We start from the raw sequence: 21,553 nt of genomic DNA on the forward strand, positions 1-21,553 counted from the left end.
ACCTCCTAATATACCACAGAGGAGAGGCCGGGGTGCCCTCTGCTCCTGGGTGATGTAACGGCCCCAGGGTGGCCAATGGCAGCAGTGAGGCGGGGGTGCACCCCACTCCTGGGCGTTCTTCAGCATCAGTTCCTTTCCCAGAGCCCCTCCCTGGTGACTCCAGCAGGGCCTTTGCCTTGGCCCCCGGATGGCACACTGACCAACATTCAATGGCCAGTGAAGGTTTACACGCTCAACGAGGACCAGCAGGGGGACAACCAGGGCACAGGGCATGTCATTCAGCTACATGAGGTGGCTGAAGGGCATGTCCCTGCAAGTCAGGGCCTGATAAAATGGTCCACTGGGAAAGGGAATGGCAAATCACTTACTATTCTTGCCCTGAGAACCCCACGAACACTATGAAAACGCAAAAAGACATGACAATGAAAGATGAGCCCTCCAGGTCGGTAGGTGTCCATGATGCTAATGGGGAAGAGCAGAGAAAACAGCTCCAAAAGAATGAAGAGGCTGAGCCAAAGGTAAACAACGCCCAGTTGTGGATGTGTCTGGTGGTGAAAGTAAAGTCCGATGCTGTTAAAAAACATTACCTAGGAACCTGGAATGTTCAGTCCATGACTCGAGGTAAATTGGATATGGTCAAACAGAAGATGGCAAAAGCGAATATTGACATTTTAGGAATCAGTGAAATAAAATGGACAGGAATGGACGAATTTAATTCAGATGACCATTATATCTACTACTGTGGAAAAGAATCCCTTAGAAGAAATGGAGTAGCCCTCATGGTCAACAAAAGAGTCCAAAATGCAGTTACTTGGGTGCAATCTCAAAAACAACAGAATGATGTCAGTTAATTTCCAAGACAAACCATTCAATATCACAATAATCCAAGTCTATGCCCCAACCACTAATGCCGAAGCTGAACTATTTTATGAAGACCTATAAGACCTATTGGAACTAATACCAAAAAAGATGTCCTTTATCACAGGGGACTGGAATGCAAAAGTAGGAAGTCAAGAGATATCTGGAGTAACACATAAGTTTGGCCCTGGAGTACAAAATGAAGCTGGGCAAAAGCTAACAGTTTTGCCAAGAGAATGCACTGATCATAGCAAACACCCTCTTCCAACAACACAAGAGACAGCTCTACACAAGGACATCACCTGATGGTCAACACCAAAATCAGACTGATTATATTCTTTGCACCCGAAGATGGAGAAGCTCTATACAGTCAGCAAAAACAAGAGCAGGAGCTGACTGTGACTCAGATCATCAGCTCCTTATTGCAAAATTCAGGCTCAATTTGAAGAAAGTAGGGAAAACTACTAGGCCATTCAGGTATGACCTAAATCAAATCCCTTATGATTATACAGTGGAGGTGACGAATAGATTCAAGAGACTAAATCTGACAGAGTGCCTGAAGAACTATGGATGAAAATTCGTACCACTGTACAGGATTGGTGATTAAAACCATCCCCAAGAAAAAGAAATGGCAAGAAGGCAAAGTGGTTGCCTCAGGAGGTCTTACAAATAGCTGAGAAAAGAAGAGAAGAGAAAGGCAAAGGAGGAAAAGAAAGGTATACATATCTGAATGCAGAGTTCCAAAGAATAGCAAGGAGAGATAAGAAAGCCTGCCTAAATGAACAATGCGAAGAAACAGAGGAAAACAACAGAATGGGAAAGACTAGAGATCTCTTCAAGAAAATTAGAGATACCAAGAGAACATTTCATGCAAAGATGGATACTACAAAGGACAGAAATGGTATAGATCTAACAGAAGCAGAAGATATTAAGAAGAGGTGGCAAGAATACACAGAAGAACTGTATGAAAAAGGTCTTAATGATCCAGATAACAACAATGGTGTGTGATCACTCACCTACAGCCAGACATCCTGGAATGGGAAGTCAAGTGGGCCCTAGGAAGCATCACTATGAACAAAGCTAGTGGAGGTGATGGAATTCTAGCTGAACTATTTCTAATCCTAAGAGATGATGCTGTGAAAATGCTGTACTCAATATGCTAGCAAATTTGGAAAACTCAGCAGTGGTCACAGGACTGGAAATGGTCAGTTTTCATTCCAATCTCAAAGAAGAGCAATGCCAAACAATGTTCAAACTATTGCACAATTGCACTTATTTCACATACTAGCAAGGTAATGCTCAAAATCTTTCATGCTGGGCTTCAACGATAAGTGAATTGAGAACTTCCAGATGTTCAAGCTGAATTTAAAAAAGAGAAGAACCAGAGACCAAACTGCCAACATCCATTGGATCACAAAAAAAAGCAAGGGAATTCCAAATATCTACTTCTGCTTCATTGACTAAACTAAAGCCTTTGACTGTGTAGATCACAACAAACTGTGGAAAATTCTGAAAGAGATGGGAATACCAGACCACCTGACCTGCCTCTTGAGAAACCTATATGCAGGTCAGGAAGCAACAGTTAGAACTGGACATGGAACAACAGACTGGTTCCAAATTGGTTCCAATATACATCAAGGCTGTATATTGTCACCCTGCTTATTTAACTCTTATTTAGCAGAGTAAACCATACGAAATACCAGGCTGGATGAAGCACAAGCTGGAATCAAGATTGCGGGAAGAAATATCAACAACCTCAGATATACAGATGATACCACACTAATGGCATAAAGCGAAGAGGAACTAAAGAGACTTTTTCTTTTTTTAAGAGACTTCATGGTGAAAGAGGACAGTGAAAAAGTTGGCTTAAAACATTCAAAACACTTGGCACAACATTCAAAAAACTATGATTATGGCATCTAGTAATATCACTTCATGGCAAATAGAGATGGAAAAAAGTGAAAACAGTGACAGATTTTATTTTCTTGGGCTCCAAAATCATTGCAGACAGTGACTGCAGCCAGAAAATTAAACGATACTTGCTCTTTGTAAGAATAGCTATGACAAACCTGGACAGTGTATTAAAAAGCAAACAACCTTTGCCAACAAAGGTCCGTACAGTCAAAGCTATGGTTTTTCCAATAGTCAAGTACATATGCGACAGCTGGACCATAAGGAAGGCTGAGTGCCGAAGAATTAATGCTTTCAAACTGTGGTGCTGGAGAAGATTCTTGAGAGTCCCTTGGACAACAAGGTGATCAAACCAGTCAATCCTAAAGGATCAACCCTGAATATTCATTGAAGGATTGATGCTGAAGCTGAAGCTCCAATACCTTGGCCACCCGATACGCAGCCAACTCATTGGAAAAGACCCTGATGCTGGGAAAGATTGAAGGCAAGAGGAGAAGGGGACAACAGAGGTTGAGATGCTTGGATGGTATTGCTGACTCAATGGACATGAGTTTCAGCAAAGTCAAGGAGATGTGAAGGACAGAGAAACCTGGTGTGCTGCAGTTCATGGGATCAAGAGAGTCAGGCACCACCTAGCGACTGAACAACAATATATCACAGACTTTATTTATATATTATGCATATTATTTTCTACTTCTACCAGAATGTAAGTTCTATAACCGTACATTTATTCAAACTGATTTTGTCCACTAAGGTATCTCAAATACCTATATCATCCCTGACACATTTTTTTTGGCATGGTTGCTCAGTTATGTCTGTTTCTTTGCCACCCACTGGACTATACCACCAGCCTCCTCTGTCCATGGTATTTCCCAGGCAAGAATACTGGACTGGGTTTCCATTTCCTTCTCCAGAGGATCTTGCCAACCCAGGGATTGAACCCACATGTCTGGTTCACCCAGGAGGAAAAATCCTCCTGGTAGGTGGATTTTTTTTTTTTTTTTTTACCACTGCTAGACCTGGGAAGGCCCCCTGACATATAGTAGGGTTCAGTAAATATTTACTGAGTGTAAGAAACTTAGACACCTAGGTTCAGAGATTCCTAGAACTGATCGTTTACTTTGGCAGTGCCCTCTTGAGCAAGTGTAATGTTTTCTTCTGATCAACTAATTTATTCTAAATTGAGAAAGTATTTGACATGAAAAAGCAGGAAAGCACATTCCAGCCTATGAATAAAACAGGAGGAAGCAAAGACTGAGCAAGTAGATACCCAGTATTTTATTTTCTTATCGTGACTGGGTGATTATTAAAAAAAAAAAAAAAAATTACACAAATTAAAATTGTATGGAGTTAAAACAAGCATTTAGTAATGAAGCATAAATAAACCATTACTTTTTTTTTTTTTTTAAAGAATAAGAGGTACTTCTCAAAGTATAGCCTAGGACTGCTAGGCTGTAAGAATACATATTAATGTAATAAAATATAGAAAGAAAGAGAAGGCAGGATAATAAACAAATTTAACTTACATAAAAACTCAACGATGACAGTTTCCAGTCTTAGAAAAGAAGAAAACAGTAACAGCCACAGGATATGTAGCAATTCAAATCATGCCCTTCCTCTTAAAGAAAAGGTCTTGAATTGAGGAAGGGCCAGGTGAGCAAGAAGTATACAGGTATAACTCATCTACTAAAGAATTTAAGAACTACTAGAAGGAATAAGAAAAGCTACCTGAGGTCCTAGGGAGAAACCTAGTAAGGTCTTCAGAGAGCGCAAAACTCATTGAGTAGGCAAAGGCACACGAGTACAAAGTCCCAGGGGAAGCCAAGAAATCAAGGCAAGTCTGGGGACTAAGCATTGATTTGAGAATGGAGAGCGTAGTGTATGAGGTGACAGAAACCGACTGGAAAGGTGAGGGAGACCATGGCTAGGGAGCTTAGATTTTATCCAAAGGGAAGTGAATACCCTGAAGGCACTGAGCAAGAGTGACTAGAATCAGATGTGTGTTTTAATAAGTATGTGCAGCTTCAGTTTAAGGTTTCCTTTTTAGGGATAATCGTCATTACTCTCCCCAGGGGGGGCAATCAGTACCAGGAAGCCTGGTTTAAGAAGACAGAAGTATACTACTATAAAGCTACAGGCATCAAGACAGTATGGTATTGGTACAAAAACAGAAATACAGACCAATGGAACAGGATAGAAAGTGTAGAGATAAACCCTCGCACCTACGGGCACCTTATTGTTGAGAAAGGAGCCAAGAATATACAATGAAGCAAAGATAGCCCCTTCAACACATGGTGCTGGGAAAACTGGACAGATACACGTAAAAGAAGGAAATTAGAACACTTCCTAACACCATACACTGGAGAAGGAAATGGCAACCCACTCCAGTGTTCCTGCCTGGAGAATCCCAGGGACGGGGAAACCTGGTGGGCTGCCGTCTATGGGGTCGCACAGAGTCGGACACGACTGAAGTGACTGAGCAGCAACACCATACACAAAGATAAACACAAAATAGATTAAAGACCTAAATGTAAGACCAGAAAATGTAAAAATCTTACAGGAAGACATAGGCAGTACACTCTGACATAAATCACCAGCACGATCCTCTCTGACCCACTTCCAAGACTAATGGAAATAAAAATATACAAATGGGACCTAATTTAACTTACAAGCGTTTTGCACAGCAAAGGAAATAAACAAGATGAAAAGACAACCCTCAGAATGAGAAAAAATAATTGCAAACAAATCAAATGACAAAGAGTTAATCTCCAAAATATACAAGCAGCTCCTGCAGCTCCATATCAGAAAAACAAACAACACACTCAGAAAAGTGGCAGAAGACCTTCTTTGGAGACATTTCTCCAAAGAAGACAGACAGATGACCAACAAACACATGAAAAGATGCTCTCAACATCTCTCATTATTAGAGAACTACAAATCAAAACCACAATGGGGCACCATCTCACACCAGTCAGAATGGCCATCATGAAAAATCTACAAACAATAAATACTGGAGAGGATGTGGAGAAAAGGAATCCCTCTTGTGCTGTTGGTGGGAATGTAAATTGACATAGGCACTATGGAGAACAATATGGAGATTCCTTTAAAAACTAGAAATAAGACTACTGTGTGATCCGGCAATCCCACTACTGGGCATATACCCTGAGGAAACCACAATTCAAAACGACATGTATACCCCAATGTTCACTGCAGCTCTATTTATTAATACAATGAACAGGACATGAAAATAGCCTAGATGTCCACTGACAGATGAATGGATAAATAAGCTGTGGTACTGATATACAATGGAATATACTCAGCCATAAAGGGAACAAATTTGAGTCAGATGAACTGAGGTGGACAAACCTAAAGCCTGTTATACAGAGTGAAATAAGTCAGAAAAACAAACATAGCATATGAATGCATAAATATGGGATCTAGAAAAATGGTACCGATGAACTTATCTGCAGGGCAGGAACAGACACACAGACGTAGAGAACAGACTTGTGGACATGGCGGGGGAACAGAGAGGACAGGACAAACTGAGAGTAGCCATGAAATATACACATCACTGTGCGTAAAAGAGACAGCCAGCGGGAAGCTGCCGTATGACACGGGGGCCCAGCCCTGCGCTCTGCAACAACCTACAGGGGTGGGATGGAGTGGGAGGTGGGAGGGAGGTGCAAGGAGGGGATATATGTATGCTTATGGCTGATTCACCTGTTGTACAGCAGAAACCAACAGTACGTTGCAAAGCAATTACCATCCAGTTAAAAACAAATAAAAATAAATTTTAAAGAAGAATAAGACAGAAATAAGTACTTCAGATGCCTTAGCAGCTTGAATATTCACCTGTGTCTACTCAGAAGCACACCTAAGTTTAGTCATATCCAAAAGCCACCAGGATAAGACAAGGATAATTGGTCTGGGCCTTAATTTAGAATTTCTTGAAAGCATTCCTTTTGGTCTCCAACATAACTGAATTATTATAAAATCCTTTCTAAGATCTCGCTTGCCTCTGGAGATAATAACCTAAGTTCTGTGAGCCAACTGTGCACTGGCCAAACTGTCCAGTGTCTGCTGCGTGCAAAGATACCAGGCATCAACTAGTTGTCCAACACAAAAGTGGTCCTAGAGCAAAAGCTTCACATGAGATTGATGAATGAGTTCTGTGAGTTGTCAGAGACAACTGAAAAGTAGGCTCAGAAACAATAAAGTTGTGAGACTGTGCTGAACTTGAGACATGGTTCTTTGGTAAAGGATGTGTGGAGTGTGAAAAAAAGCTACCGGAGTTCTCCCAGCACCAACATTTAATGAATTGGGTCTGTTAAGAGAGCAGATTAATATGCATATGCAGGGCTTCCCTGGTGGTCCAGTGATTAATAATCTGCCTGTCAATGCAGGGGATGTGGGTCAATTCCTGGTTGGTGAGCTAAGATCCCACGTGCCAGAGGGGAACTAAGCCTGGCCGCCACAACTAGAGAGTCTGTACGCAGCAACAAAAGACCCCACAAGCCACAACTAAGACCCAATGCAGCCAAATAAATTATAAATATGCAAATATGTAGGTGTAAATACCTATATATTTAATAATAAAAGTTTTTTTTTTAATTATATTTTACTTTCAGCTGCTCTAGGACTTGTTGTGCGGGCTTTTCTCTTGCTGCAGGAGTTAGGCCTACTCTCTAGTTGCGGTGCTCAGGCTTCTCATGGTGGCTTCTCTTGTTGCTGGTACACAGGTTCAGTTGCTTCTCATCACTTGGGATCCTCCTGGCCCGGGGGTCAAACCCCTACATCCTGCACTGGCAGGAAGATTCTTCACCACTGAGCCACCAGAGAAGCCCCAAGGTTCTTTTATTTGCTAGATTTATAATAGATAATGTCAACTCAGTGCAATAAGGAAGGACTCCAAGAAAAACTGTTGATTCCAGTCAGAGTTCACGATTTGCAGCAGTGACTGTGTATACGCGCATACACAAGCATACTCAGTTGTAGTATGCTCTGTTCTTCCATGAGTGAAGATCTCAGAATTCCAAGCTTCCACCCCCTTCACAGGCAAGTTCATTCCTATAGTGAATTATTTTTAATAAAATCTATCAAATTTTCCTCTGAGATCATGAAATTTATTTAGGTATTAAGGTATTTAACTTTGTTACTCAAGGTCATAACATTATGTTAAGGTACCATTACTACAAAGATGTTCATTTTCTACACTGTTGTCTTAAAGCAGAGCTCCTGCTATCAATGTTCTTCAAAAGTGACAGTGACGATAAAGGTGCCCTTACACCATAGCCCCAAACTGGCTACTCTGTTAAGTATGCTTGTAAATTCAGAATTTCCTACCTTTGGAGCCAACACATCCATCTGCACTGGTTTCACAGAAGCAGTAGGTTTCGGGTGCTTGCTGACATTTGTTGTTTTGGTGGGTGGAACAGGTACTTTAGTGTTCTGGGCTTTCTGAAATGAAAAAGAAATGTAAAGAGGGCAAGACAGCCTGTGTTGCCACTGAGTGCTCTACAGGGTCAACCTAGTGTGCAGAGGTGCAGCCCTCACAGTTGTTACCTTAGCTACTTGTATGGCTCGGGTTGTAACCCGATTTCCAATTTCTTCTAAAACTGCCCGCCTGATAGTCACATGACTTTTAGGTTTAGAATTAACTCCCGTGTCATTATTCTCTAAATCGGTGGACACCTAAAAAAAACAAAAAAACAAGGAAACAAATTACTGAAAGTTGAGATAATTTACAATACTTTGCTGGTGTCAGAACCTCAGGTTCAGAATTGATTTGGCAATGGTGAATCTACTGAGGTCTATCTGCGAGAGGGAAAGGCAAATTTTAGGAAGTCTAAAAATGCTACTTTCTATTTATAACATCACTCTAAATTAGGCAAATACACTCATTCACTTTTTTTTTTAATCCCACTAAGAGCTTCACAGGTAAGTGGCTATTTCCTATATGGACCCTGTATATGAATGGCATCTATTTAAAAAACTTTCTGGACAGAGATGAGTAACAGGTGCAATTAAGATACAATATTAAAAAGCTGTTTAAAAGCCAGATGTTTAAAACCTAAACTAGGTTTTGATTCTACAAATAAGTGCTCAGATTGGCAACATCTTTAAAGACAGCCTTTTAGCTATGAGGGTGCCATAGCATGTGAGCTCTCTTTTATTAGGGATATTTAGAAAAGTTTTCATGGGTAAAATAGTTTTATCTCAAATTCAGAGAAACTGTGAATTGTATGAAATAAAAATTGTTAACATGTGTTAGAATGCACTTAGAAACAAAAACTTGTTAGTAAAAACAAGAAAAGTTTTACATAGAAAAGTTTGTTTTATTATATGTGATAAACATTTCAGGAGAAAAAAACAGCATGTACTATTCTTGATAATTTGGGGTCCTAATTTTAACATATTTTCCAACAGAGGGTTTGAATGGACCTACCAGAACAGATAGATGGGCAGGGGAATATGCAAGCCTTACCTGAATAGAAGGGAATTTGAGTATGAAAGCACTTTATGGGTAGTTTAGACAAAAATTACTTATCAGTTTGACTCACATTCACAAAAGGATTACAGTTAAATACAGAATGTATTCAACTTATTAGGATCCTCAAAAGTCACACTGTTCAAGTCACTGCCAATTTTAAAAAGTGTTCGAAATTTCCTGTGAGTTGAAGTGGTAATCTAGGTCAATCCATCTGGAAGGGGAAATCAGCAGCTTTTAACAAGCCTACAGCCAGGAGGATGGAGCTCAGGTGTGTCAGGGCCCCCTACTTTTCAGCAAGGAAAAAAGCAGATCCAGGTACGATTCAAACCCACAGAAAAAATCCACACCACCATTAACACTTTGTTTTTTGCAAAGATGAAATAAATGAATTTGGACCTTCTTTTAGTCTGCCATATGGCTCCAAATAATATCTCTATTACATTTGAGTAAAGGAAATTACTTTTTTAAAGGGACAAGACCATACATTGGCGAACTTAGCCTTGTAAGACTTCGTGTGCAGAAATAAAGAGGAAACTCATACAAAGTGAAATGTGCAAACATTTGAAAAACAGCCATAGCTGTTGCTTGATTACACATTTGAAATACTTTTCAGCCTGCGGAATTTCTTCGTCCTTCTCCCCTTCCCCACCGCTGATTCCTTAGCTGGCAAGGACTGAAAGAGGAAGAAAACCCCAAGAAGCTGTATTTAGACAACTCTCTTGACAACAAAGCGCTCTCGGGAACCCCTTGCCCAGTCCTAGGCCCAGCGCTCCAGGGACTCACTTGACAAGTGCCAGGCCCGAGGCGTTTTCCTACACTTCCCTCGCCCCGCGGAAGGGACTGCCAGGCCAGGAGCCAGCACCGGGAGAGCGGAAGCAAGGCGGGGAGAAGTCAGCCGTAGGGGATAGGCCTCAGGGCCGGCCAGGCCCCTGGGCCCAAGCCGACGGCAGGAAGAGGAAAGCGGCGCAGCTTGGAACGAAGTTCAAAGCCGAGGAGAAAGAGAAGCGAAAGTCGGCGGAGCAGGCAGCGCGGCCGGGCCCAGGACCGTGCGGAGGGTCGCCGGCCCACTCACCGTCGGGCGTCGGAGCAGCGCCATGAGGAAACGGACAAACAAGAGTGGCAGCCCCGCCCAGGGAAGGACGCGGACTGGACACAGAGAGGACTAGCTTCCGCCGCGAAGTTAGGACTGCGCTCCGGGCCCGCAAGCTGAAGATCTTCGAAAAGTCGTCTAGTTCCAGGATTCAAATACCGCGCCGCTCGCGCCCCCATTGGGCGGCCCTACGTACCACGCGCTCTTCCTATTGGCTAGGCCGCAGACCGTTCCGCAGGCTGATTGGCTGAATTTTCCAGACCCGTTTGTTGTCATAACAACAGGTTTTTTTTTTTTCTGCTTGGTGTATTTAAAAAAAAAAATCTCGGCTTCTAAGACAAACAAAAATAAAACGCCTCATTGGAAAAGCAGACTTAGGACGCCTTGTCTGGATTTTGACGCGGCCTCAATTACGGATATCTGCGTTCGTACAGGGTGCGCGGAAGTTGGTTCTAGGGAACACCCTTAAAATGCCACTTCTGATATTTACTCTTCTTCCACAAGTTTTGCGTTGAAGTTAGGTCGGATTGGCCTGTCTAGGTAGTGGAACAGGCGCCTATGGGTCCTTTAGGGATGCGCTGTGTTAGGTGGTTGAGATGCAAACGTGTGCTTAAGGACTGGGAATTGTGGCGTTTACTCTAAAGCTAAGATTCTTAGGAGATGGGAAAAAATGATAAATGCGGTTTGTGTGACTTGTGATTCAAGTAAGCTCTTCATTGTGTTGCGGAATCTGGCACATTGTTTTCGTGTGTGTTGTGATCGGTGCTCAGTAAATATTTGTCGAGTAAATTATGATGTGCTGAAGATTTTAAAATGAGAAAGACAACTGAAGTGTGATCCAGCCTTGGGCAGCAGGGTGGGAGATCAGGTCAAGACAAGACAAGAGGAAAGAAAAAGGGAGAGGAAACAGAAAAAGAGGAAAGGAAGGGTCAAAGGCCCACAGTAAAGGTAGTGAAATGACTTCTGATGATAGGCTCCGTCTAAGAATTTGAGCAAGATTTCCCATCACCCCCTACTCTTTTAAAAATAGTTTATCTGTCTGTTACTGGAGTACTGCTTCTGCTCAGTCGCTTCAGTCGTGTCCGACTCTGTGTGACCCCAGAGACGGCAGCCCACCAGGCTCCCCCGTCCCTGGGATTCTCCAGGCAAGAACACTGGAGTGGGTTGCCATTTCCTTCTCTGGACTACTAATGAGCCTTAAATAAAGTGATCTGAATTAAATTCCTTCTCTTGGATCTAAAATGACTACACCCGTTTCCTCTTCAGTTCAGTTCATTTGCTAAGTCGTGTCCGACTCTTTGCGACCCCATGGACTGCAGCATGCCAGGCCTCCCTATCCATCACCAACTCCCGGAGCTTACCCAAACTCATGCCCATCGAGTGGGTGATGCCATCCAACCATCTCATCCTCTGTTGTCCCTTTCTCCTCCTGCCTTCAGTCTTTCCCAGCATCAGGATCTTTTCAAATGAGTCAGTTTTTCGCATCAGGTGGCCAAAGTATTGTAGTTTCAGTTTCAGCATCAGTCCTTCCAATGAATATTCAGGACTGATTTCTTTTAGGATGGACTGATCTCCTTGCTGTCCAAGGGACTCTCAAGAGTCTTCTCCAACACCACAGTTCAAAAGCATCAATTCTTTGGCGCTCAGCTTTGTTTATAGTCCAATTCTCACATCCATACATGACTACTGGAAAAACGTAGCTTCGACCAGATGGACCTTTGTTGACAAAGTAATGTCTCTGTTTTTTAATATGCTGTTTAGGTTGATCATAACTTTTATTCCAAGGAGCAAACGTCTTTTAATTTCATGGCTGCAGTCATCATCTGCAATGATTTTGGAGCCCCCAAAAATAAAGCCTCTCAGGTTTCCATTGTTTCCCCATCTATTTGCCATGAAGTTATGGGAACGGATGCCATGATCTCAGTTTTCTCAATGTTGAATTTCAAGCCAACTTTTTCACTCTCCTCTTTCACTTACATCAAGAGGTTCTTTAGTTCTTTTTCGCTTTCTGCCATCAGGGTGGTATCATCTGCATATCTGAGGTAAAACAGAAATAATTGCAGCTACTAAGTGGCATGAGAAGATGTTAATGTATCCACTGTCCTAAAACTAAAAATTAGATATCCAGTTAAGAAGTATTGGGAAGGGAAAATAGATGTTTAGGGCACTGGGGTTGTGACTAAAATTATACTTTTTCTTTATTGTTATATTTTTGTGGTAATATCAAAAGCTACAACTATAAAACAATCCTTACCAACTTTTAGGGCTTTGTAAACAGAAATGTTATGAATGGTAAAGCACTTTTATTAACTGATTTGACACTGTTAAAATGGAATAATTTAATTCATATTAGACACACTGTATTTTCATATAAAGTAGAGGTACTATTTCTTGTGGCTTATCCCTCATTGCAGCTAACCTAGAACCTTACAAATAAACTTTTTGATTCAATCTCGTTTAACGCATTCTAGTCCTATATTTTTATTTCCTATTCCTTTCTATCTTAGATAACATTGATCACTCTTCCTATATACTAATTTAAATAAACTTTCTCATAGAATCCTCTTAGTCCTTAGATCCCAGTTTTTAGTATTATCCCAATTTGGGGGGCATTTTTAAAATTGATGTATAATTGATATATATTAGCTTCAGATGTAAAACATAATCATTTAATATTTGTATATATTCCAAAAGGATCACAATGAGTCTAGCTAACATCTGTCATGTGTTATCCCAGTCTAACAGATAAAGAAACTAAGACTCAGAACAGTTGTATGTCTTGGCTGCAATCACAGTCCTTATGGATTTCAGAGCTAGAATGTGTACTCAAGTCTGATTTCAAAGTCTTTCCTCTGTATTTACCATTGTCCTCTCATTGGCTTCCCTGATGGCTCAGCTGGTAAAGAAACCACCTGCAATGTGGTTCAATCCCTGGATTGGGAAGATCCCCTGGAGCAGGGAACAGCTACCCACTCCAGTATTCTGGCCTGGAGAATTCCATGGACTGTATAGTCCTTGGGGTGGCAAAGAGTCAGACATGACTGAGCGACTTTCACTTTCCCTATTTACATTTGGCAGAAAGAGTGGCAAAAGCTGAAATAGTCATCAAAGGAAATTGAATAGAAAATTAACCAAGTGGAGAAGGAAATGGCAACCCACTCCAGTGTTCTTGCCTGGAGAATCCCAGGAACGGGGGATCCTGGTGGGCTGCTGTCTATGCGGTTGAAAAAAAAGAAAATTAACCAAGGATAAATTTCCTGAAGGCTGGTCTTTTGCAGTATGGTAAAATTCTACATGATCAATTCACTTTATTTCATTTCTTGGACAGGTACTGCTTCAAATATATGCATATCAGGTGAATATGCAGTGAGGAAGAATATTGCAGGCATAGAATGCACCCTAAGCAAAAGCACAGACCACCAATATTGGACTGGCATGACTGAAGACAGGGTGAGTGGCTTGGTTTGTCAGGAGATATTATGTTTCAAGGTAGGTATTGCCTAGTATCTTCCAACCATACAAAAGGAAGTCTGAGACAGATTCTGAGATTCCTACACAAATGTTTAGGTCCTGGACTGCCAAACAGGAACTCTTCAAACACTAAGATTCCTCAGTCTGGGACAGAGTGAAGGTTGACATTCTAGGAATCAGCGAACTAAATGGACTGGAATAGGTGAATTTAACTCAGATAACCATTATATCTACTACTGTGGGCAGGAATCCCTAAGAAGAAATGGAGTAGCCATCACAGTCAACAAAAGTGTCCAAAATGCAGTACTTGGATGCAATCTCAAAAACAACAGAATGATCTCTGTTCATTTCCAAGGCAAACCATTCAATATCGGTAATCCAACTAATTACCGGTAATCCAAGTAATTAACGGTAATCCAAGTCTATTCCCTGACCAGTAACACTGAAGAAGCTGAACAGTTCTATGAAGACCTACAAGACCTTGTAGAACTAACACCGCAAAAACATGTCCTTTTCATAGGGGACTGGAATGCAAAAGTGGGAAGTCAAGAAACATCAGGAGTAACAGGCAAATTTGGCCTTGGAGTACAGAATGAAGCAGGGCAAAGGCTAATAGAGTTTTGCCAAGAGAACGCACCGGTCATAGCAAACACCCTCTTCCAATAACACAAGAGAAGACTCTACACATGGACATCACCAGATGGCCAACACTGAAATCAGATGATTATCTGATTGATTATCTGGTTGATTATCTGGTCAGCAAATCAAGACCCGGACCTGACTGTGGCTCAGATCATGAACTCCTTATTGCCAAATTCAGACTTAAATTGAAGAAAGTGGGGAAACCCACTAGACCATTCAGGTATGACCTAAATCAAATCCTTTATGATTATACAGTAGAAGTGAGAAATAAATTTAAAGGACTAGATCTGATAGACAGAGTGCCTGATGAACTATGGATGGAGGTTTATGACACTGTACAGGAGACAGGGAGCAAGACCATCCCCAAGAAAAAGAAATGCAAAAAAACAAAATGGCTGTCTGAGGAGGCATTACAAATAGCTGTGAAAAGAGAAGTGAAAAGCCAAGGAGAAAAGGAAAGATATACCCATTTGAATGCAGAGTTCCAAAGAATAGCAAGGAGAGATAAGAAAGCCTTCCTCAGCAATCAATACAAAGAAATAGAGGAAAATAATAGAATGGGAAAGACTAGAGATCTCTTCAAGAAAATTAGAGATACGAAAGGAACATTTCATGCAAAGATGGGTTCAATAAAGGACAGAAATTGTATGGACCTAACAGAAGCAGAAGATATTAAGAGGTGGCAAGAATACACAGAAGAACTGTACAAAAAAGAGCTTCACGACCCAGATAATCACGATGGTGTGATCATTCACCCAGAGCCAAACGCCTGGAATGTGAAGTCAAGTGGGCCTTAGGAAGTATCACTACAAAGCTAGTGGAGGTGACGGAATTCCAGTTGAGCTATTTCAAATCCTAAAAGATGATGCTGTGAAAGTGCTCCACTCAATATGCAAGCAAATTTGGAAAACTCAGCAGTGGCCATGGGACTGGAAAAGGTCAGTTTTCATTCCAATCCCAAAGAAAGACAATGCCAAAGAAGGCTCAAACTACCGCACAATTGCTCTCATCTCACACGCTAGCAAAGTAATGCTCAAAATTCTCCAAGCCAGGCTTCAGCAGTACACGAACCGTGAACTTCCACATGTTCAAGCTGGTTTTAGAAAAGGCAGAGGAACCAGAGATCAAATTGCCAACATCCACTGGATCATGGAAAAAGCAAGAGAGTTCCAGAAAAACATATATTTCTGCCCTATTGATTGTGCCAAAGCCTTTGACTGCATGGATCACAATAAACTGTGGAAAATTCTGAAAGAGATGGGAATGCCAGACCACCTGACCTGTCTCTTGAGAAATCTGTATGCAGGTCAGGAAGCAACAGTTAGAACCACATATGAAACAGAATGGTTCCAAATAGGAAAAGGAGTATGTCAGGCTGTATATTGTCACCCTATTTATTTAACTTATATGCAGAGTACATCATGAGAAACGCTGGGCTGGAAGAAGCACAAGCTGGAATCAAGATTAAGGGGAGAAATATCAATAACCTCAGATAAGCAGATGACACCACCCTTATGGCATAAAGTGAAGAACTAAAGAGCCTCTTGATGAAAGAGAAAGAGGAGAGTAAAAAGTTGGCTTAAAGTTCAACATTCAGAAAACTAAGATCATGGCCTCTGGTCCTATCACTTCATGGCAAATAGATGGGGAAACAGTGGCTGACTATTTTGGGGGGCTCCAAAATCACTGTAGATGGTGACTGCAGTCATAAAATTAAAAGACGCTTACTCCTTTGAAGGAAAGTTATGACCAACCTAGATAGCATATTAAAAAGCAGAGACATTACTTTGCCAACAAAGGCCTGTCTAGTCAAGGCCATGGTTTTTCCAGTGGTCATGTATGGATGTGAGAGTTGGACTGTGAAGAAAGCTGAGCGCCGAAGAATTGATGCTTTTGAACTGTGGTGTTGGAGAAGACTCTTGAGAGTCCCTTGGACTGCAAGGAGATCCAACCAGTCCATCCTAAAGGAGATCAGTCCTAGGTGTTCATTGTGAGGACTAATGTTGAAGCTGAGGCACCAATACTTTGGCCACCTGATGCGAAGAGTTGACTCATTTGAAAAGACCCTGATGCTGGGAAAGATTGAGGGCAGCAGGAGAAGGGGACTACAGAGGAATAGTTGGTTGGATGGCGTCACCGACTCCATGGACATGAGTTTGGGTAAACTCTGGGAGTTGGTGTTGGACAGGGAGGCCTGGCGTGCTGTAGTTTTTGGGGTCACGGAGTCAGACACTACTGAGCGACTGAACTGAAAGATAAAGCTGCTAAACGCTAAAGATCCAGAAAATGAGAAACCAAGGAAAATTTTGAAGAAGGATGATGATTTGCTTAGAACTTTGTTTTAGAAAGCTGCCCCTTGGGCCAGCATGAAGAATGGACTATGGAAAAAGTTTTCCTAGCTGACATGCAACTAAAAATCTGATTTGTATGAATGTAGAGAAAAAAAAAAAAGAAAACAGGTATGAGAGGCATTTCTATAGACATGAGTCTGAGCAAGCTCTGGGAGTTGGTGATGGACAGGGAGGCCTGGCATGCTGCAATCCATGGGGTTGCAAAGAGTCAGACACACTGAGAGATTGAACTGAGCTGAACTGAATCTGTTGCTGGCTTGGCAGGGTGTATGGTTATGTCCCAGTCTGTTGTCTGTTCAGTAGCAGGGAGACCGAGAGGTAGAAATAAACACCTTTCTATTATAAGCCTCCACTCAAAAGGATTCTTTAAAATCTGGACCTCAAGCTTGTGGATTATCCAAGCTTTTTTGTTGTTGTTTGTTCTTTTAATCTACTAAATGCCTTGTATAAGCAAGGCACTGTGCATGCTAATTAGAAGGAAAAAAGGGTGGTCATTTAAAAACTGCACCCCTGGGACTTCCCTGGTGGTTCAGTAGTTAAGACTCTGTGCTGCCAATGCAGGGGTTGCAGTTCAATCCATGGTTGGGGGACTAAGATCCCACATGCCGTGTGATGCTGTCAAAAGATTGAAACAAACAAACAAACCTGAGTTCCTGCCTTCATGGTGCTTAAAGTATAAGGTCCATGAAAGGATAACAGTATAATTTACTCATCTTTAGAAGGTGAGTATAAAAATGAGGTCCCTTGAGTCAATGGTCAGTAAACCACTGACTCAAGTTTTAATACTATGCTGTTCAATTATTCATGCATTTTCTCTTTTCTGCTATTCCAGATAAACATTGTAAGACACTCCAATTTTTGTCTCATATCCTAATCAGCTTTGGTGAAACCTTGAGGAGCTACAGAAGGCAGAGAATGTCCCAGCTGGGATATCAAGCTTTCTTTTCACTAACCAACCCCAAGCTGGGCTAAACTGTGCCTGTGGGGTATGCAGGCCAACTGGGACCTGAGAGCCAATCCCACTCTCACCCAGAAGGTAGAGAGAGTGAAGACGATGTCTCATTTCACTTCGGTTTGTATTCCTTTTTCAACTCATTCTTTCCATTTTCACACCTGTTGTTTAGGAAACCTGTGCACCCTTAGAAAATACCACTATTCCAAGACCTAACTCATTAGCATGAGTAAGTTCAGGCTAATTCTGTACTTCTTTAATGCTCAGGTCACATCTGGAGTGATGATCACTTTCAGGTATCATTTTGTGTGTGTGTGTGTGTGTGTGGACTGTAGCCCACCAGGCTCCTCTGTCCATGGGATTCTCCAGGCAAGAATACTGGAGTGGGTTGCCATTTCCTGCTCCAGGGGATCTTCCCAACCCAGGGATCAAACCTGTCTCTTGTTTTTTTTATCTCCTGCATTGAGAGGAGATTCTTTACCACTAGAAATATCCCGAAAAATGGTGACAATAGATAAGAGGCTTATGATCCAGTTTAAACAAAAGGGTTCTAAGGGTATTCCACTTGGAAAAGACCCAAATAAATCAAGATGGCTGTCCTATAGTATCTGAAGACCTAGCATATAGCAAGAAACCACTTATTTTTACACTGCTCCAAAATATAGGATAGGGTCCTACATTGTAGGAACACTTAACAAAGGAAAAGAATTAATGACTTTTTAAAATAATTAATGATTTCAACACTTTACCAAAAAAAAAAAAATGTGCTTCTACAATAAGTGGTGACCTCATCAGCCCTGGAAGAATATAACTACAGGCATAACTGGATTGGTCAGGGTTCTTCAGAAAGATAGACAGGGAATTGGCCCACACAATTATGAAAGCTAACAAGTCCTGCAATCTTGCCTGCAAGCTGGAAACTCAGGAGAGCCAATGGAGTAGGCGCAGCCCAAAGGCTGGTAGACTAGAAATCCAGGAAGAGCCTGGGTCTCAGTTTGAGTGCAGAGACAGGAGAAAATCAATGTCCCAACTTGAAAGTAGTGAAGAGGAGAATTCTCCCTTACTCATGGGGTATGGGAGGAGAAGAGGAGAGTCTTTTTGTTCTGTTAAGACCTTAAACCTATTGGATGAGGCCCATCTATATTAGGGAGGGCAAACTGCTTTACACAGTCTACAGATTCAAATGTTGATCTCATCTAGAAACACCCTGAAAGACAGACCCAGAACAATGTTTTACCACATGTCTGAGCACTCAATGGTGCAGTCAAACTGACACAGTAAATTAACTATCACAATAACCATCTATCAAGAACACTGCAGAAAGAATTTCTAAATTACACAAAGATAGGGCCGTCAAAGAAAAGAAGAAGCACCTAGCTATCTCCAATTTCTTTTTCTCAAATACCAGCATAAGGAAGTCAAAATTCTTCCACCACTGATTCCTCTCATGATTACACTTCAGAGAATAGACTGCCTATATGGCTTCTCCATATGTCAGGCTTCCCTCGTAGCTCAGTTGGTAAAGAATCTGCCTACAGTGCAGGAAACCCGGGTTCAATTCCTGGGTAAGGAAGATCCCCATGGAGAAGGAAATGGCAACCCACTCTAGTATTCTTGCCTGGAGAATCCCATGGACAGAGGAGCCTGGCAGGCTACAGTCCCTGGGGTCGCAAGAGTCAGACACAACTTAGCAACTAAACCACCACCACATATGCTAAACTTCGACTTGGGGGGAAAAATAAACATGTTCAGGAAGTTTGTACTAGGAATTCTAACAAAGCAATAGCACTTGTTTTATCTCACTGTGATAAATTAAAGATGGTCATAATTCTTTTTTTGCTGCTGCTGCTATTAATAGACACAGTCTATTTCCCGTAACCTTGCTTTGACTCACAGAATATGGCAGAAATGATACTGTGCAGTTCCAGACCGAGGTCTTAGGAAGCCTGGAGGTTTCTTCTTAGCGCTCTGACCCACCATGTGCAGAGCTCTAGCTATCCCTCACTAGAGAGACCACATCAAGAGAGAGAAATGCCCAGCGAGTCTTCAGCTGTTCCAGCCAACCCTACTAAAGCATCAGACATTGAAGGGAGGCCACACCAGACACTGCATCCCAGTAGAGCTCCCAAATAAATGCAGTCACATGAAGAACACAGAAGTCACACTACACTGAGATATGAGCTATCCTCGCCCAGCTCTGCCCACATTTTAAAACGATGAGCAATTATAAATTCTGTGTCTAAGTCACTAAGATTTGGTGTGGTTTGTTACGTTAACAGGTAACAGATATATTTACCTGGCAGTATTCTCAATCCTTAGATCAAATAAGCTTTTCTGTTTGCTGGAATAGTCTTGTATCTTATTGCTTACTATGGTGTCACAGCTTAGGAAAACATAGCAAAATAGGTAAGATTTACAATTATTTGTAAAAGCTGAATCTCAAAAACATTATTCTTGGAAATTTTTTCACACAGGAAACTTTAGTGCCTAAGCCATGTTCTTGCATTTGGCTGTTTTCTGAGGGCACAGTTTACTTAGTGCTGAACCGTGGATCAGAGGTAACTGAGAGCCCTAGGAAGCACTGAGCTGGTCTCACAGAATTTCTTCACTGAAGTCCAAGGTCTGGAGACTGAGTCTTGATATAGGGGATAAGACAGTTACTAACTGTAGTATTTTAAAATATGTACAGAAATTCTTGCTATACCTTCCTTCAAATGCTGGAACCCAGTCAACTCCTTCTGAGTAGAGGCTATAATTCGTAACTTGCTTCTAATGAATATAATATGGCAGAAATGAGAATATTACATCAGTCTATATGAAAAATCTCTCTGTGGCTTCCTCCTTGCTCTGTCTGTGGTCATTTGCTCTGGGGAAGCCAGCTACCCTGCTGTGAAGACATTTGAGCAGCCCTATGAAGTGGCCCTTATAACAAGGAAGTGGGGTGGGGTCTCTTGGTCAACAACCAATAATGAACCAAGTCTCCTATCATCAACCATGTGAGTGAACCATCTTCCAAAGAGATCATCCAGACCCAGTAATGACTTCAGATGACTGCAGCCCCAGCTAGCACCTTGACTGTAACTTCATGAGCCATCCTGAGCCAGAGGCACCAAGCTAAGCTGTTTCCAAATTCCTGATCCACAGAAACTAAAATGTTTGAGGTTAAGCCACTCAGTTTTATGGTTACCAAGCAATAGAAGGTAATACAAAGCTTTGGGATTTGGGGCATGTGTGCTGCTGCTACTGCTGCTAAGTCTCTTCAGTCGTGTCCGACTCTGTGCGACCCCATAGACGGTAGCCCACCAGGCTCCCCCGTCCCTGGGATTCTCCAGGCAAGAACACTGGAGTGGGTTGCCATTTCCTTCTCCAGTGCATGAAAGTGAGAAGTGAAAGTGAAGTCACTCAGTCGAGTCCGACTCTAGTGACCCCATCGACTGCAGCCCACCAGGCTCCTCCATCCATGGGATTTTCCAGGCAAGAGTACTGGAGTGGCGTGCCAATGCCTTCTCCGGGGGCATGTGTAGCTAACAGTAAAGGAGGACCCTAGGAACATCATAACTTATTCTCTAAGCAAATACTAATAGAATGGTGGTCTAGATAGTTCAATAAACACATCCATCCCTTTTTAAGGGCAAGCTGGGAGACTACCACATCTCTTCCAGTTCTCCTGTCAAAACTCTTCTTAAAGAGGCTCTTGAGAATCTAAAAAACAGAACCCTTAGGATAAAAGGTTTGGAGCATCCCATATTATGGGCCAGGTTGGAAACCTGAGTGTCTTGAGCTGTTCT

The 21,553-nt window shown here is 41.9% G+C and overlaps 1 protein-coding gene and 1 long non-coding RNA gene across 3 annotated transcripts in view; one reads left to right on the top strand and one right to left on the bottom strand.

Annotated features, from left to right (window-relative positions):
- The window catches only part of CCNB2 (cyclin B2), a 24,701-nt gene extending 14,200 nt beyond the window's left edge, over nucleotides 1-10,501 (bottom strand). Inside the window, 3 exon segments of one of the 2 annotated variants that reach the window (NM_174264.3) lie at nucleotides 8,113-8,226; nucleotides 8,332-8,460; nucleotides 10,332-10,501. In NM_174264.3, the coding sequence (NP_776689.2) occupies nucleotides 8,113-8,226; nucleotides 8,332-8,460; nucleotides 10,332-10,355 (267 nt within the window). In that variant the 5' untranslated portion in view covers nucleotides 10,356-10,501. 2 annotated transcript variants of the gene reach the window in all.
- LOC132346372 (uncharacterized) lies at nucleotides 9,823-20,621 on the top strand. The gene is made up of 4 exons (XR_009496202.1): nucleotides 9,823-10,784; nucleotides 13,678-13,799; nucleotides 17,646-17,885; nucleotides 20,240-20,621. It is a non-coding gene; the product is annotated as an uncharacterized lncRNA (long non-coding RNA).
- The last annotated feature ends 932 nt before the right edge of the window (nucleotides 20,622-21,553 follow it).

This window comes from Bos taurus, chromosome 10 (genome assembly GCF_002263795.3).
Source record: "Bos taurus isolate L1 Dominette 01449 registration number 42190680 breed Hereford chromosome 10, ARS-UCD2.0, whole genome shotgun sequence".
Taxonomy (NCBI): domain Eukaryota; kingdom Metazoa; phylum Chordata; class Mammalia; order Artiodactyla; family Bovidae; genus Bos; species Bos taurus.